This window comes from Sylvia atricapilla, chromosome 1 (genome assembly GCF_009819655.1).
Source record: "Sylvia atricapilla isolate bSylAtr1 chromosome 1, bSylAtr1.pri, whole genome shotgun sequence".
In the NCBI taxonomy this organism is placed as follows: Eukaryota; Metazoa; Chordata; class Aves; order Passeriformes; family Sylviidae; genus Sylvia; species Sylvia atricapilla.
The window spans coordinates 133,989,824-134,004,856 of NC_089140.1; the positions used below are offsets into that span (position 1 = coordinate 133,989,824).

The 15,033-nt window shown below is 37.3% G+C and overlaps 1 protein-coding gene across 1 annotated transcript in view; it reads left to right on the forward strand.

The window, feature by feature from the left end:
* The window catches only part of ZFPM2 (zinc finger protein, FOG family member 2), a 306,980-nt gene that overhangs the window by 182,801 nt on the left and 109,146 nt on the right, over positions 1-15,033 (forward strand). Inside the window, exon 5 of the mRNA XM_066334744.1 lies at positions 12,585-12,696. Coding sequence (XP_066190841.1) covers positions 12,585-12,696 — 112 coding nt within the window. The remainder of the gene's footprint in view (positions 1-12,584; positions 12,697-15,033) is intronic.

A 15,033-nucleotide genomic window follows, 5' to 3' on the forward strand; every position in this document is an offset into this window, starting at 1 on the left:
ATGCTATAGCTTGTATTTGCTTGTTCACTGTCCACAGCTTAGTAAAAGAAAGTTTGATGAAAGGTGGAGGAGTGAAGAGGCAGATTTCCATCATCCAGCTGTTCTCCTCAGAATTAGCAGGAGCTATCAGAGGCTCTGCAGATGTGACCACCTCCCTTCAGTGTGCAAATGGGATCTAACCTGTGAGAATCAGAATTCATTTCTTTCCCTGAAGAACTGAGAAGGCTTGTGGTGATCACAGCAGCCCATGTGCAGAGGTTGTAGTAACCCTGAAACCTGGAGGCTGCCACAGGAGACCAACGCCCCATGCTGATGTCAGCTTCACACCTCACCTGAAGGCTCGCATCTCTTGGGGGCAGGGAAGAAACCCCACTCAGTTTGGAATGACAGGTTCAAGTCTGCCTTGAGCAGCTGCTGACACTTGGTACCAAGTGATATGAGATAGTTGTTTGAAACTGATATGGTGGCTGTAATAGTGTGGCATTTTAATGCCTAATTCTGTGATAAGAAGAGAAATTCTGGTATAAAGTTGTACTAACTTGCGGGGTTTGATGGCCTAGTCTGCTCTGATTCTGCCAATTTCTAAAGCTTTTGCTCTTAGCAAGCTTGATTTACCTCTGGTGCTTTGTGGTGTTAGGTTGCTTTCTTGGCTCCATAACACACAACTGAGGGTCTTTCTTTTCCCTTTTATTGGCTTCATTGGTATCTTGAAGTGCTAGGAACATTTGGAAGCTGGTGGGTTTTTTTGTTTGTTTTTCTTTTTTTTTTTTTTTTTTTTCTTTTCTTTCTCAGGTATCTGAAAATTGATTCAAAAATTTTACTGGAAGGATAAGGGATTTGATTTTATTGGATTGAATTGGGTGTTCTTTGAAGCAGGGTAGACCTTCAAGGAAAAAATGACCTTCTGGAATTAAGAAGTAATTTTTTGTGAAAATGGTCTTAGCCAACAGTAGAATGGTTTTCTAATCACTTAAATTCAGTCTGCAGTGTGGTGGTACTCAGCTTGACTCTTATTACCAGTGTGAGTTTTCGTTTCATACAGCAACAACTAAACTAACCTGACCCCTGTATAGGACCTATGTGCAAATTTGTTGTTCTTTTTGATGCTCTCTACTTTTGAAAGTTAGCCCACTCCTACTTGAGGACCACTCCTTAGATTTGTGATCTCAGAGTCTTTACAGGTCCCAAGGTGTTCTATTTGAGAACACTGAGCTGCAGCACTGCTGGCCCAAAGTGGCTTCCTCGATAAACTGGCAACTGGCAAGATTTTGATACCAGCAGTCTTTAGTCGTAGGTGTGCCCAGTTACTGCATTCATCAAATTCACACTGATTTGCTTCTACACATGGAAGTGAATAAATCCTTTAAGCAGTCCTTTAAGCAATCACCCATTTGTCAGCATCGTCATTTAAACGTAGGATACCAGCCCGTGTATAGCCATCAGTCGCAGAAATGAACTTTGATTCATAGGAAAATTCTTGCTGCAAAGAATTTCAAAAAAATCAAATTAATTTCTTTCTGAGAAAAAGATCATTTAAGTTAACTTGTCAAGCTTCCAGTTTCTTTGTTTATTGTTACTTATTTCAAGTAATAGTGTGGGGTTTTTTAGTTCCCTAAAATATGTTAGTATGGGAGGGGTCTGGGCTTTGCTCATTGTTATTTTCAAGTTATAAACATAGCACTGGGTCCCTCTCTCTCTTTTACCCCTTCTTTTATGTGTAAATGTTTTATAACTATCTGTATGAAATTTCCAAGTAAAACGCATATTCTTGGATGTGTTTTTCCTTATGGAAAGTCTTTTACCCTTAACTTCATTGTGCTCAAAACCAAAGGCCTGAAAACAGCATTCCTACACTACTTCTTTGTTTCCAGATTTTAAGATCTATTATGCAATAGCATAGTGCATAATCATAATTATGCATTCATGATGATGTTTGTACTTGCTTAGCTCAGGAATACTGTGAGAAAGCTAATCTCGAAGCTACAGGCTGTTTTCCTGGACTTTAGATTCTGATCTGAGCTGTTTGTTGAGTCTTACAGGAACCAGAGCCCCATACTCACCAGTCCTGCTTCTGGATTCTCCATCTTTATCTCCAGTCCCAGTGAAGGACCTTCACCCATTCTTTTGAAACTTCTTTTTTCATGGAAACTTGTGTAGTTTCAGTTCTTAGTCATGCTGAATATAATCAGTGCACCGAAACAATTTAAATGAGAGCTGTGTTACACAACGATGTCATACAAACTGCAAAAACTGAGGATACTTTTAGTCTGTCATTGGGCATTTTAGGGAAGGTGATTTTCATTTTTTTGTGAGAACAGTGAAATAAAATCCTGGTGCTTTTAAGGCAGTGGGGAAAAAATTGCCTGATTATTTGTAGCATGTTCTTCAGCAGGAAGAAAGTAACTGCTTACAAGGTAAAGGTGCTGCTCTGCTCAGTTCATCTTCTTGGCCCAAGCTTTCTGAAATGATAAAGAAAATGTAGAGCACCATGAATCTGTAATTCATATCTGTGATAGATCATATTGATGAGAGAACACAGAATTTTGGAAAGTATTTTCTCTGAAATACTCATATTAATCAGTTACTTAATACCACTATTATTTATTTTAAAATTCATGCAAAATTTGATGGTATAAAAGAAAAATTAAAACCCCTAAAATACTGCACCTTCATATGGTAAAATCTATTGAACTGGTTTTCTTTTGAAGTCTGTTTTAATATTTTGAGGGGGTTTTCAGTGATAAGATTTGGGAAGGGGTTTTCAGTGGAATAAAAAACCCCAAACTTTACATGAAAACACAAAGCATATCTTGTGAAAGTTTAACTGGCTAAAGGAAATTTTGCAATGTTCCATTTATTATATACTAGAAAAAAAGAAATTGTAAGTGAACAGATAATTGAAATTATTTGTAAACTTTTCTGTCAGTATTACATATATTGTGTGTGTGTGTAGTTAATTGTTCTCCCCATTGTTTGTGAAGAAGAAAGCATTGACTAATAGTAAAAATCACTAAAGGAACTTTGTTCAGCTTTATTTATACATAAGCTATCAAGTATTGTGCATAATGGAACAGTGTACCAAACAGCAACATGCTCTCAGATGACCATTTAAGTTTGTTTTTTTATGGACAGAAGAAGCTGATTTTAAAGCCATCCCTAAAAAGATTGTCCTTGATTATTTTACATTATCCTGGGTGGGTGTTTCAGTTTCTTCAATTTACTATCATGCTCGCTGGGGAAAAAATATCCTAGTGTCTGCTTAATAGTGATGGAATTTTCTACATGAAGATGTAAGGAGGAATTAGGTTTTACCCCATAATTATATATTAAATCAGTGTTAAAATACAGTTGTAATCAAATCCTTTCATATCCCAAGGCCACACATTTGATACAGTACATTGGAAGGTCAGAATACTTAGCTGAGTATACACCCCTTGAGACTCAACAGATGTACAGATACGTGGCCTAATCCCAAAAATGCATTCATAAGTCTGGAAGATCAGAATTGAGCCTTAATTCTCTAAAGGACTGCCACAATGTTGTGTGGTCCTTTCATCCAAATTAGAATGATTCATTATGCCTAGTCCATTAGCACCATCAGGGATAGGTGTGGGCCATAAAATCTGCATTAGGATTTCTAAATATGTCAAGGATAATCTTAAAAGGAGATAAACTGGGATGTTTTAACTGAACTAAAAATAATTAATCAAAGTCATACATATAGGCTTCTGGTTGTTGAATAATGCGTTAAACTTCTACCTTAAATGATTATTCTATCTTAACAAACATAAAACTTGGGCAGAGGATTGAATGTTGGATTTATGCTCTTACTTTAAAGTTCCACGTTTCCTCTTAGTAAAGATATATATATATAAATAGCTAATAAAATGAGGCATAAAAATCTTTAAAAGTCCTCAAAAAAGTCGTAGATTCTTTTCTATTCACCAATTCTATTTTAAATTAGAGAGGAATTTATATATAATAATCTGTGTGCATTCAGTGTGTGCCTCAGTGAAACACAAATATTGTGTAATGCATCACCAAGAGAATTACGCTGCAATACCTACACCATTGACTTTGTATTGTATTGAATATGTATTTCATAAAGACCTCACAATATTCACTGGAAATGTAATCCTAATAGGGCTGCACTCATTTATACAGTTAAAATATTGGACAAGCATATACAGAGAACTTTTCATTTTTTTCCCTCTTTAGTTTCAAGAAAGAAAAAAAAGGTTGAAATTAAAAAAGTTATCTTTTACTATTGCTGAAGCATGACTTACTCACTCTTCACGACAAAACATTTACTTTCCTAAAATGAAATACACAACCTGAGTTTGCAGTTCCAAACAAAGTAATAAATATATATAATAAGCAGAATCTATAACTAGCTATTCTGTAGTTCTGTGTAATGGATATTTTATAGAAGGCTTTGTGCGTGTCCTGTTTTATTTTTGTATTTTTAATGGATTCATGGAATCTGGAATGATTTGGGTTGGAGTGTACCTTAAAGATCATCCACTTCCAACCCCTCTGCCTGGGGCAGGGACACCTTCCACTGCACCAGGATCCTCAGTGCCCTATCCAGCCTGGCCTGGAACACTTCCAGATACAGGGAATCTTATTCTGTGAGCAACCTATGCCAGTGCCTTACCACTCAAAGTGAAGCATTTCATCCTTGTATCGAATCTAAAGCTACTCTTCACTTTAAAGCTGTTCCCTTTGTCCTATCATTTGTGCAAAGTGAGAGACCAAGTGTCAGAAGCTTACCAGGGACTGATGGTTTATCCCACAGTTTAGTCCATCAGCCTATCCAGAGTAAACTCGATGTTTGCAGAATTGCAGCTGAGCCATATGTGAGAAATGTTTGGCGAAAGTGAAATAAGTTACATTCAAGGAAGTGCATTCAAAAAGTGTTCACTGGCAAATATCAACATGGCCTCATTAGTAGAAAGAGAGATGAAATTCTTAGAGTACACAGTAATTTACAACAGTGAGGTTAACCCAGGAGGAAAAATGCACTGATAATTCAGCGTGAAAGTGTGCAAGCAGCACTGCATTATATCTTGTCTAAGATAAGTTATATAGTGTGTGATTTCATCGGTGCAGGTGCATGTCATCTCTGAAATAGTATTATCCAAAGTATTCAACTTTACAGTAAAGCAGGAAGGTTCAACACCCATGGCAGATACCTGAACACTAAGACACGCTGACAGTGCTCATGCTACCCACAGGTATCAACTCACCACAACAGAGATGGTTCACTTAGAGTTGTCAGTTTTCAGAATATCCTCAGCACATTTATGCTAATTACATCAGTGACTAAAAATACAATTTCCTGGTTCTGGTCATTGTGTAAACACACAATACATATATACACTGCTTTCCCAAAGAACAAAATAAACAGGAAAGAGAGTAAAAGGAATAACTAAATGAGAAAGTGAAGTCAAGAGAAGGATGGCAAAATACACTGCTCCCTGTCCCATGCCCTTTGAGAAAGAAAGTTATCTATACATAGTGAGGTATTTATAAAATAGGGAAAAAGAAGAAGGAGGAAAGGGCAGGGGAGGAGCAACTGTGGAGTGAAGCCAAATGGAGGCTTTAGAGGAAGGAAGGACCAGAGTAGAAAGCCCATCAAGACAGAATCATGTGGGCAGTAGATCACTGAATGTTCAGAGATACATTTTCCAGCTTTTCCATTCCTGTTCCAATCAGTTGGTTGTCAACTCCTCCAAGACCACAGAAGGAGACAGAAGGAATCACCAGGACTCAACTAGGTCCAGGTATTCCAGAATATGGATTTATTTAAAAGTTTTAGAACTAGGGAAGAGTTTGAAGATGGGTTCCAAGGGTATCCTGAATTAAAAATAACAAACTGAAGTTGCTTTTCACAGCATTACTTTATACCTAAATTTCAGTGATATTTGATTTATGTTTATTTTACAGATTTGAAAAGAATGCACTCTAGTTAGATAAAATGAATTGAACCCCATGCTTAGCACACATTTAATTTGCATTAGGCAGTCACATTTGATAGTAATAAGAATTTTGAAATCATATTAAAATCCTGACAAGTGTTGGAAAATATTAACATACCTAGGGTGTGGGGTTTTTTTGTTTGAATAATTTCTTTGGTCTGCTTTAGGTTTGTAGATGAAATGTACATAGTGATACATGGTGAAATGTATGTTCAGTCTTGTAACTTGACAAGTGATGATCCCTTGGGGTAAACAGCAGGGTTTCACAGTTGCAGGGAATCCCAGCTGTCTTTTGGGATTCCATCTGTGTGCACATTTCCTTTTCCTTTTTGTGTTTGAAACATTTAAAGGCTTTGGTTTGACCACAGCCTCTTCAACTGTTACCAGTATTTTTCTTCTACTATTGCCAAAAAAGTAAGTGGGAAGTAGATCCTTCTTTTCTTCATGACTAGTTTCATGGCCCATCACAAGTAGCAATTTGTGCAGATATACAGATTCTTGAACACTCTCTCTGAACTCCTGGATCCCACAAAGTTGTAAAGTAGTAACTGAAACAATTATCCTATGCTGTCTGAAAATTTAGGTGAGATTAATTGCATGCATTATATTGGTATCAGGTTTTCAAAGTTTGTGGGTTTTGGGGGTTTATTTCAACCACGTGGACTAAGGTTTGCAGAATTTCTTTTGCATTTAGTTCAAGTTTCAAGATGTCCCCTGGAGACATAGTGGAGGCTGTAAAAGCTGAAATGCTGGTGCAATTTTAAGATTCCAGAGTGGGTGTTTACAGCTGGAGACTGTCATGTCTTTGCTTTAATTAGTGATGTCATCAACATGGAACCGTAGGGCTGAAAACCTCCTGACATCTCCAGTGTTGTGTTAGTGGAGAGGAGTTGCCTCTGCATGTCTAGCAAAGAAAGCTGTGGCACTGTGAAGTGCTGCCACGGGTCTTGACTGGCAGGTTTTCCAGAAAAGCCCTTCAGATAAATACTCTTCCAAGACTGAATCCTGCTTGGAAAAAGATAAGAGTTTTCAGGGAAGCTACAGAAAGTGAAAGACAGTCCAGCCGATTGCATGTAAATAAACAATGAAATGGGGATCTCTGCCTGTCCATTGGGCTGTTTGGTTGGGATTGTCTTACAGCTTCGTGAATTTGTGATCAGTCATAAGGTAAAGAAATGCATTTAGACAGTCAGTGTGAGAGGTGATAAAATGGAGTTACCACGTTTCTTACTTTTCAAAAGTGTCTTAAAACAAATATTCATTAATCAGGGGTAGTCTGAGACCTATACAAATGTTTGTTATTACGCTGTCCAGAATGACCCTTAGGAGCCCTTCCCAGTTGAATTGATTTGATGAGCTTACAAAGTTTGCTGAATTGAGTATGGTGATCATCAAAGGTGAACTCAGCCTCTCCAGAGGGTTCTGCAGTTTCAGCATGTCAACCCTGTGATGATGCAATTGAATTTAAATTGAATTTCGAAATAGAAACCTCCAACAGTGTATTAACTAGTGTTTTGCTAGCCCAGACTCATATCTGAAGGCACCTGAGATATGTTTACAGCTCTCCTCCCAGTACACTCTTGGTTTTAATTGAATATATAAACTAACTGCCCAGGGGCATTGGAACTTTCTCCAAGGTCATGAAGATATTCTGGTTGTATTCTATATCTTTCATGGGAACTCAGGCTCTTTTGAAGTTTTAGGAAGAAAATCTGTTTGCAGGAACCAAAATAAAATAATAAACAAAGGCTTTGAGTATCAATACATCTCCTTAAATAATGTTAAACACTTCTTGGGGCACTGTGCCTGGGATAGGATGGTCATGTCATAGTGACATACTGCACATCAGCTCTGTAGCACAGCTTCTGAAGAAACAGCTAGCACTGATCAGGTATTTGACATCAGAATTTCATAGATTTCAAACAAACAAACATGCTGTATTTTTCTTCAGCATGGAGGTTTCCTCAAGTTTCTGCCAGGCCACACACATCATATGGTAGAAATCTTTGCAGGGAAGAACCCATCTAACGTTACTTGTCAGCACTGATTCCATTTAGCAAGAGTGCAAAACTATTTTCGGCCTGCTGTGATGGCTATTTTTATCTCCATTAACCTCTTGACTGAATATAAACATTTATTGAGGGTTACCTCCCTTGTTTGTCCAGTTGCTTCAAAGGTTAGTGAAAAGTGGATGCCTGCATGACCTCTTTTATCCTCATTAGCTAATTCTAATTGTTCCCTGAGAGATCACAGTTTTGACCCTGCTTGTCCTTGTCAAATCTGTCTAGTTATGGCATGAAAACATTAGCAGAAACTGCATTTTCAGGGAAACATTGCTCAAGTGTAGAATGTACAGTTTACCTAGTGTAGAGCAGTGAACAATACTGTGGGTCTACAATGTGCCCTTCTTTGAAAAATATGAGGTAATTACTGTATGGCCCCATCTTACAGACAACCATGTTAGCAGATCCCTCATTATACTTGGGCAGTAGGGAGAATATTTTGTAAGCTTTTGAGTAATATGTAGCGGTTCATTCGGAGGGAGAAATAAAGTGTTTGGTTTTTGAAGTATTAATTGTAAACAGCTGCAATATTGTTGCTTCTGTATCAAGAAACCCTTTTGCGTGTATGTGTGAAAAGGCGCATTTCTTAAGCTAGAGATATTCCTGCTAGCACTTTAAAAAAACCCAAACAAAGGGGTACAAAGTATGTAACACCTACCACCACTATTTTGGGAATGACCAACTGAATTTTGCAGTATGACAACTACCTTATGAATTACAGCATGATTTTCATAGAACTCTCTGAGAGTCAGAGCATGAACGTACTTTAATTCAAGTAGGATGATGTCCCAAAGGTAAAAGAGCTGCCATGAAGAACATGTTGCCCTGCCAAGATGTTCTTCGCTGTGGAGCCAAGAAAGCCCTTTTTCATGTTCCTTGGTAGTTCTCAGCTGTGCTTGTACAGTTGAGACAAAGGACCTGGCAGGTCTCAGTTAGGTATCTCAGACAGACAGGTCCCAGGCTTCAGAGGTTGTAACCAGTGCCTTAAATTCCACAGACACTTAGTGCAAATTAAAAAGCACTGGTTTAATGTGCTCAAAGGACGATATCCTGCTTTAGAAGCGGGTTGCTGCATTCCTCACCCGCTTCAGCTTTCAAATGGATTTGAAATGTAGCCTCAGGTATAGCGCATTGCAGTAGTCTAATCTTGAGGTGATAAAGGCATGACTGATTTAACCATAGCTTCCTGTTATCTTGGACTGGGGTCTTTTCATTTTAACCATTTTAAGGAAATGGCCTTTCCTGAACCAGCAGGCTTGCTTAAGTTCTTACTGTGTTATAAGGCACAAGAAGAGCAAGCCTCTCTCAGTGGTGACCACCTATGAAAGTGGAAGCCTCACGGGATGCCAGACCCCAAGAACTGCTGCTGTGGTCCTGACCTGCCTTACATCTCACACAATATGCCAGTAAGGTGCATGAAAGGGAAGCCACTGCTGGTATCCCTCAGTGGAGCTGCCAAGCTTTACAAGCAGCTGGGGTCTTGTGAAGTTTTGCTTTCATATTAAAATAAGTTTATTTACATATCTGTGCAGCTTGGGAGCAGAGCTATGGGAGAACAGGAAATTCTTTTGAGGTGTCCCCCAGTTCTGGGCTAGCAGAGCTGTGAGATGAAACACCCTGTTCGTCCTCCAGTCTATCTCTAGTGCTTAGAGACCACTTGCAGCTGCAGAGCTGATTACAAGTTTAACTGCCAAGCTGACCTGGAAGCTAGCTTAGTGATAACCATGGAGTTTTAAAGTTCCAAAAAAGCCCTGTAAACGGCGAATGGCAAAGCAGACACACATACTGGCTGCTGGTGCTCAGTCTACCTGCTGCCACTGCTGCTTCACCTCAGAAGGGATGAGGCCTGGGCCCCTCTCCTTGTCTGGAGAAAACTGGGGCGGTGGCCTGGGACTAAGCCTACCACTTACTAAAGGAGAAATTAATCTCCATGAGAAAGTCAAACGGTATCTCTGTATCTCATTCTTCCTCAGCAGTATGTGGTTAAGTATAATCCTTTCCCAGGACATATTATTTGTCCTGTCTATGTAGATAAACTATTGCCCAGCACAAGGAGATCCTGATATTATTTGAGGCTTTTTGATACCACCTTAATGCAGATAATACCCTTAGAGATGGAAGAGACACAATGAAATGTCAGACGTCTGGAAAGAAGCAAACCAGAAATAGGAATTAGATCTTGTGAAAATTAAATAGATGATCCCTTCTGTGCTTAAAAGATAGAATTTTGGTTTGTTCTGTTTTTTAACTTGCCCCCAACTTAGGAAAAAAAAAAACTTTTTTCAATGTCTTAATAATTTGTGGTATGCTTAGAAAAGTCTCCTAGCTGGATAATATTTCACTGTTTTTTTGATTGTACTTGGGATTACCAGAGACTGAAAGCACATATAAGCACAAAAACATGTTAAAGGCTTGACTGAAATGGCACTTGGAGAAATGCAGCAAGTATTGGAGTGTGTCCTGATCCTCTTCGTTATTGCTATGCAGCCATAGTTGCCAACATTATTGTGTACAGCTTGTGTTCAATTTGGATATGATTCTCAGCTGTGTGAGGAGTAGCCACTCTAAATTGTTTCCGTGGCACTGTTTTGGTGTAAATTACAGTAAAGTTCAGACTTTTATATCATAGGAGATAGAGATGATGACTTGATTACCTTTCATCACATCTACTGCATTTCTTTTTCAGTTCTTGCCTAGTTTATGTCATTATTTTCTATGTAGCCCATATGTATATGCTTTACACTGATTTCATAACTGATAATATCAGGCTTCTTGATAATTTACATAGAAACGTAACCAAATTTTAAAAAAAATGAAATTGTTTTGTTTACTGGTCAATTATTAATAAGAATTTAAATTCAGAATACAAGTGCATGCAGTTGGGTTGACTATAATTCTTCATATGAGCAAAACATACTTTCTGCAACTTCTCTATAGAGAAAGCAGTATTTGGAGTTCTTTGGAGCTATATTTGGAGTATATTGCACTTCTCTTGTTTCAATATTTTTACACTAGTTTGGCGTATTTTTGGTAGATGATACATTCCTTTTTCCTAATTTAGTTCATAATTTCTATGTGTTTTTTCCCTATACATAGGGAAGATGAATGATGTCATGGAGTGCATATAGAATTGTGACTTATGCACAAACATTTGTATGAGAAATACAAAATCTAAAATTAAAACTAAGAAGTAGTGTATTAGATAGAACAGTATTAAGAGTCTAAACAGATAAAAACTCCACAAAATACCTCTGACATTTAATGTATTTTTCTATCATTGTTATTAAAATATTAATATATTATGGTAAATATATATTATTTAAGATTATTTATTTACTCTTAGATAACTACAAATTTTAAGCAATATCTTGTTTTCAATAAATATTTTGTGAATGTAAAATGTTCTGTGGTAAATGTTTTTATTCTTCACTACATTTCTCGAATGCTTATCAATAATAAATGTTGGCAAAGCGTCTGGAATGTCCATGTAAATATGATTTTCTGTATCTTAAATTTTTTTATCTCGGTCAGTAATACAGAATATCACAATAAAAAATAGGTTGAGACTACTAGAGAACTAGTGGTGGAGTATAAAAATAATTAAATTCTCTTACAAAATGTTGGAATGTCTTGGACAGAACTATATTCCAGAAAAACATTAAAAGTTGTGACTGTTTTCCTTTGTACTCTCTGTTGTGGTTTTATTCTTGATACAGACAAGAAGAACTGTCTGTGATAGAAGTCCAAGTGCCACATACTGACAAAGTCAGGATTGCCCACAGAATTTTTGCCATTTGATTAGTAAAAGGAGTTCAGTGTTAATAAATTTGGGGGCTCTGCCTTATTGCCTCAAATAAAAAATTCTCTGAGTATAGAATTTGAAATACAGACAGATGGTGAATTGCCTGTATGTCTTTCAGGTGTGATGATGTCATGCTTTACTTTTAAGTCTTTGAATTGATGAATACAACTTGTTTTATAGTCTTTTTGCAGTGAATTATTAGCATTATTGCTATTTCAGACATAGTAAAATCACACATCAGCACATAACAAAAAGGGGAAAAATTCCATTATCCATTCAGAACAATTTCCTATGATAATACAAATGTTACACAGGACAGATCTTGGAAATGGATACCAATTCTTTAAATTCTTTCCTGTCTGCTTCAGGAAATAGTGAGATCCCATTGATAATGAGGTACAATGTGTCTAAAGTTCACTTCTAAACACTTGGCTCTCTGCTGTGAAAGTCATCTACATTCCCTTTATAATTCTCAGCCACCAGAGATCTGTGTAATCTTGGAGATCTGATCCAAGATCATTTGGAAAAATCCTTGATAATAGTTTCACCATTCAATCAATGAAAGAACTAAAGCTTCCTGCTTGTGTCTTCTTTAAAAAAATCCTGAGGCAGGGGAATAAGACTTTGGCTTATGGGTTTTGAGATTCTGTTGTTTGCAAATAAAATGATTACCATTATTATTCACGTTCTTAATCAAGGCGAACAAATGGCATCTGTTTGTTATCATCCTTCCTACAGAAGACAAAGGCTTCAGTCCCTATGGTACTGACGGCTGGCCCCAAGTGGCTGCTGGATGTGACTTGGCAAGGAGTAGAAGACAACAAAAACAACTGCATTGTGTACAGCAAAGGTAAACACAAACTGATTCTTTTTCTTTACTTTCTTGTGTAAGCTACTGAGATAAATATGTACCTGTTGCATACTAGGAAAATTAATTCCTAAGTCTTCCCTTAAAGTCACTTTTTCTTCCCATTTTTCTTCCATGTTCTGGTTTTGCCTTTTTTTCTCTTCTAGTCATGTAAAAACCCCACATGGTACCTTGTAGTTTATTAAATGCTTTATAAATACTGAAGGACATCAGCTGGCATGAAACATACCATCTATTTCTCTCTGAGAGTCAGTGCTCTGGGAAACACCAGTGAAGCCTACATACTTTGAATAGGCGAAATTTTTTTTAATTTTTGGGGGCGCAATACTGGATATCATTTCTCTATTTTGCATTACATTGTAGACTACTAACTGAAACCCAGTTTCATATGAAGAATGAGAATTTGATTGGACTATGAAAAGCCTTTATGTCAGCATGGTAGTGTAAGATAAATGGAACTGGATTTCAGGGTTGTCATCTCTGACATTCCAGTCTCTGCATAGCAGCATGATGTGATGATGCTTCACTGGAGTGTATTGGTGAGTGGCAATGCCTATCACTTGTGTCTTATGTGAATTTTCAGAATTTTCAGTCAATACAAGTTCTTACAAGGTTGCCTGCCAAAGATGCCTTATCTAACCCACCACAACTAACAGCTCCTTTGGTTCAAGGTGCACAGGCTTTTGTCTTGCATCTCGAAACAACACAAGAGCCTTGCATTGCACCATGGGCTATGCACCACTCTGCAGTTGCAGTACAGTCACTGTGAAAGCTTTCAAAATGCAGCTACAGAATCATTACAATATGTTTAAAAGAGAAACAAAACACCACTTGAATACGTGGAATAAAAATAACAGTGTAGCTATGTTTGGCATTTACCCTACAGATCAGGTTGCAAAACTATGACTTTCCTTCCTTGTATTTCAATCGCCAATCTCAGCACTTTGTGAATACTTTAGAACATGCACTGTTCTTGTTCAATTTCTTTTAGGTTTTATTACTAACCAAACAGACCTACTGAGATCAAAGATTTGTTTGCTGAGGCAACCTAGTGACCATTTCAGCATACAAGCATCCAGGCAAATAAGCACCCATATCAATATATTAACATACAAAACACTAATCATAACATCAAAGACTCCTAAAAACTTACAGAAACAATTACAACTTGTTCCTATAATCATGGCAATTTATACACTTATAAGAGGATTGCTTTTAAACTGCCACAAGCCTTTGAAAGTTGAAACGCTGAAAACAGGGAATTTGCATGTTAAAAATGAGTCGCACACCAGGGTCTTATAAATTCTTTCTGTTATAATTACAGAATGTCAACACATTCATTCTACAACCTGAAACACCTGCAGTACTAGAGAACTGGGCTCAGATCTAAAAAGGGTTGAGCTGCCCTCCCTTCACAGCTTGCTGTTTGCAGCCCAAGTGGAAGAAGCAGCAAAGTGATCTGAGTAACAAACACACTGAAGCTTTTTGAATGAATCCAGGGCTGCAGTTTGCTGTTCATAATATTGAATGCACACAGGCAAACTTTTCTGCAAAAGCTTCTTAATGTAATGGGAAGCTACTTTTACTCCAAAATGTAGCTCCTGCCAATTCCCATAGGATGATGTCTTATCAGGTATTATATTTTTTCTGTAGTTATAAAAATACTTAGCACACATTTACCAGTTGGACTTTTCATCTTCAAATTATTTTATAAACATTAACTAATTCATTAGACAGTTTTGGCCCTGTCTGATTTATTCTGCTGAAATACAACTTTTTTTTTTTTTTTTTTCCAAATTGTAAGAACTTGCTTCAGTTTGATGCAATCTGATTAACCCAAAATATTAGTATTTTCATTCAAAGGTGATGGATTTTGTTTCACTGATCACACTGATTATTTTAGTACTTGGTTAACAAGGCATGGAGAGACAGCTGAACAGTGCTCAAGGTGAATTCTATTGTACCTATGACAGATGCGTCTTGTAACTGAGGTTGAGGATAAATACATGTTAAAAACCTACTACTTCACTAAACTAATGCAGGAAGTAAGTTGTAGATCTGCTTTGCTTTCACTGTGTTCTGTTCCTCTCTTTGCACTCTGAGGTGGCTGCTCTTGTCAGTCATTAAGCATCTACCCTTGCCTTGAGCTCTGTTGGGATTTTTGTGCTAGAAAGATTTATTGGCTTGGATCACAAAACAATGTCAAATAGAAGATGGTAAAATAAATAAATAGAATAATGTTTCTTCCTTCAATTTGTATCTCATCATTCCAGATTACATTGGTTTGATTTGTGTTAGCTTCTGTCTCCTATAGTGCCA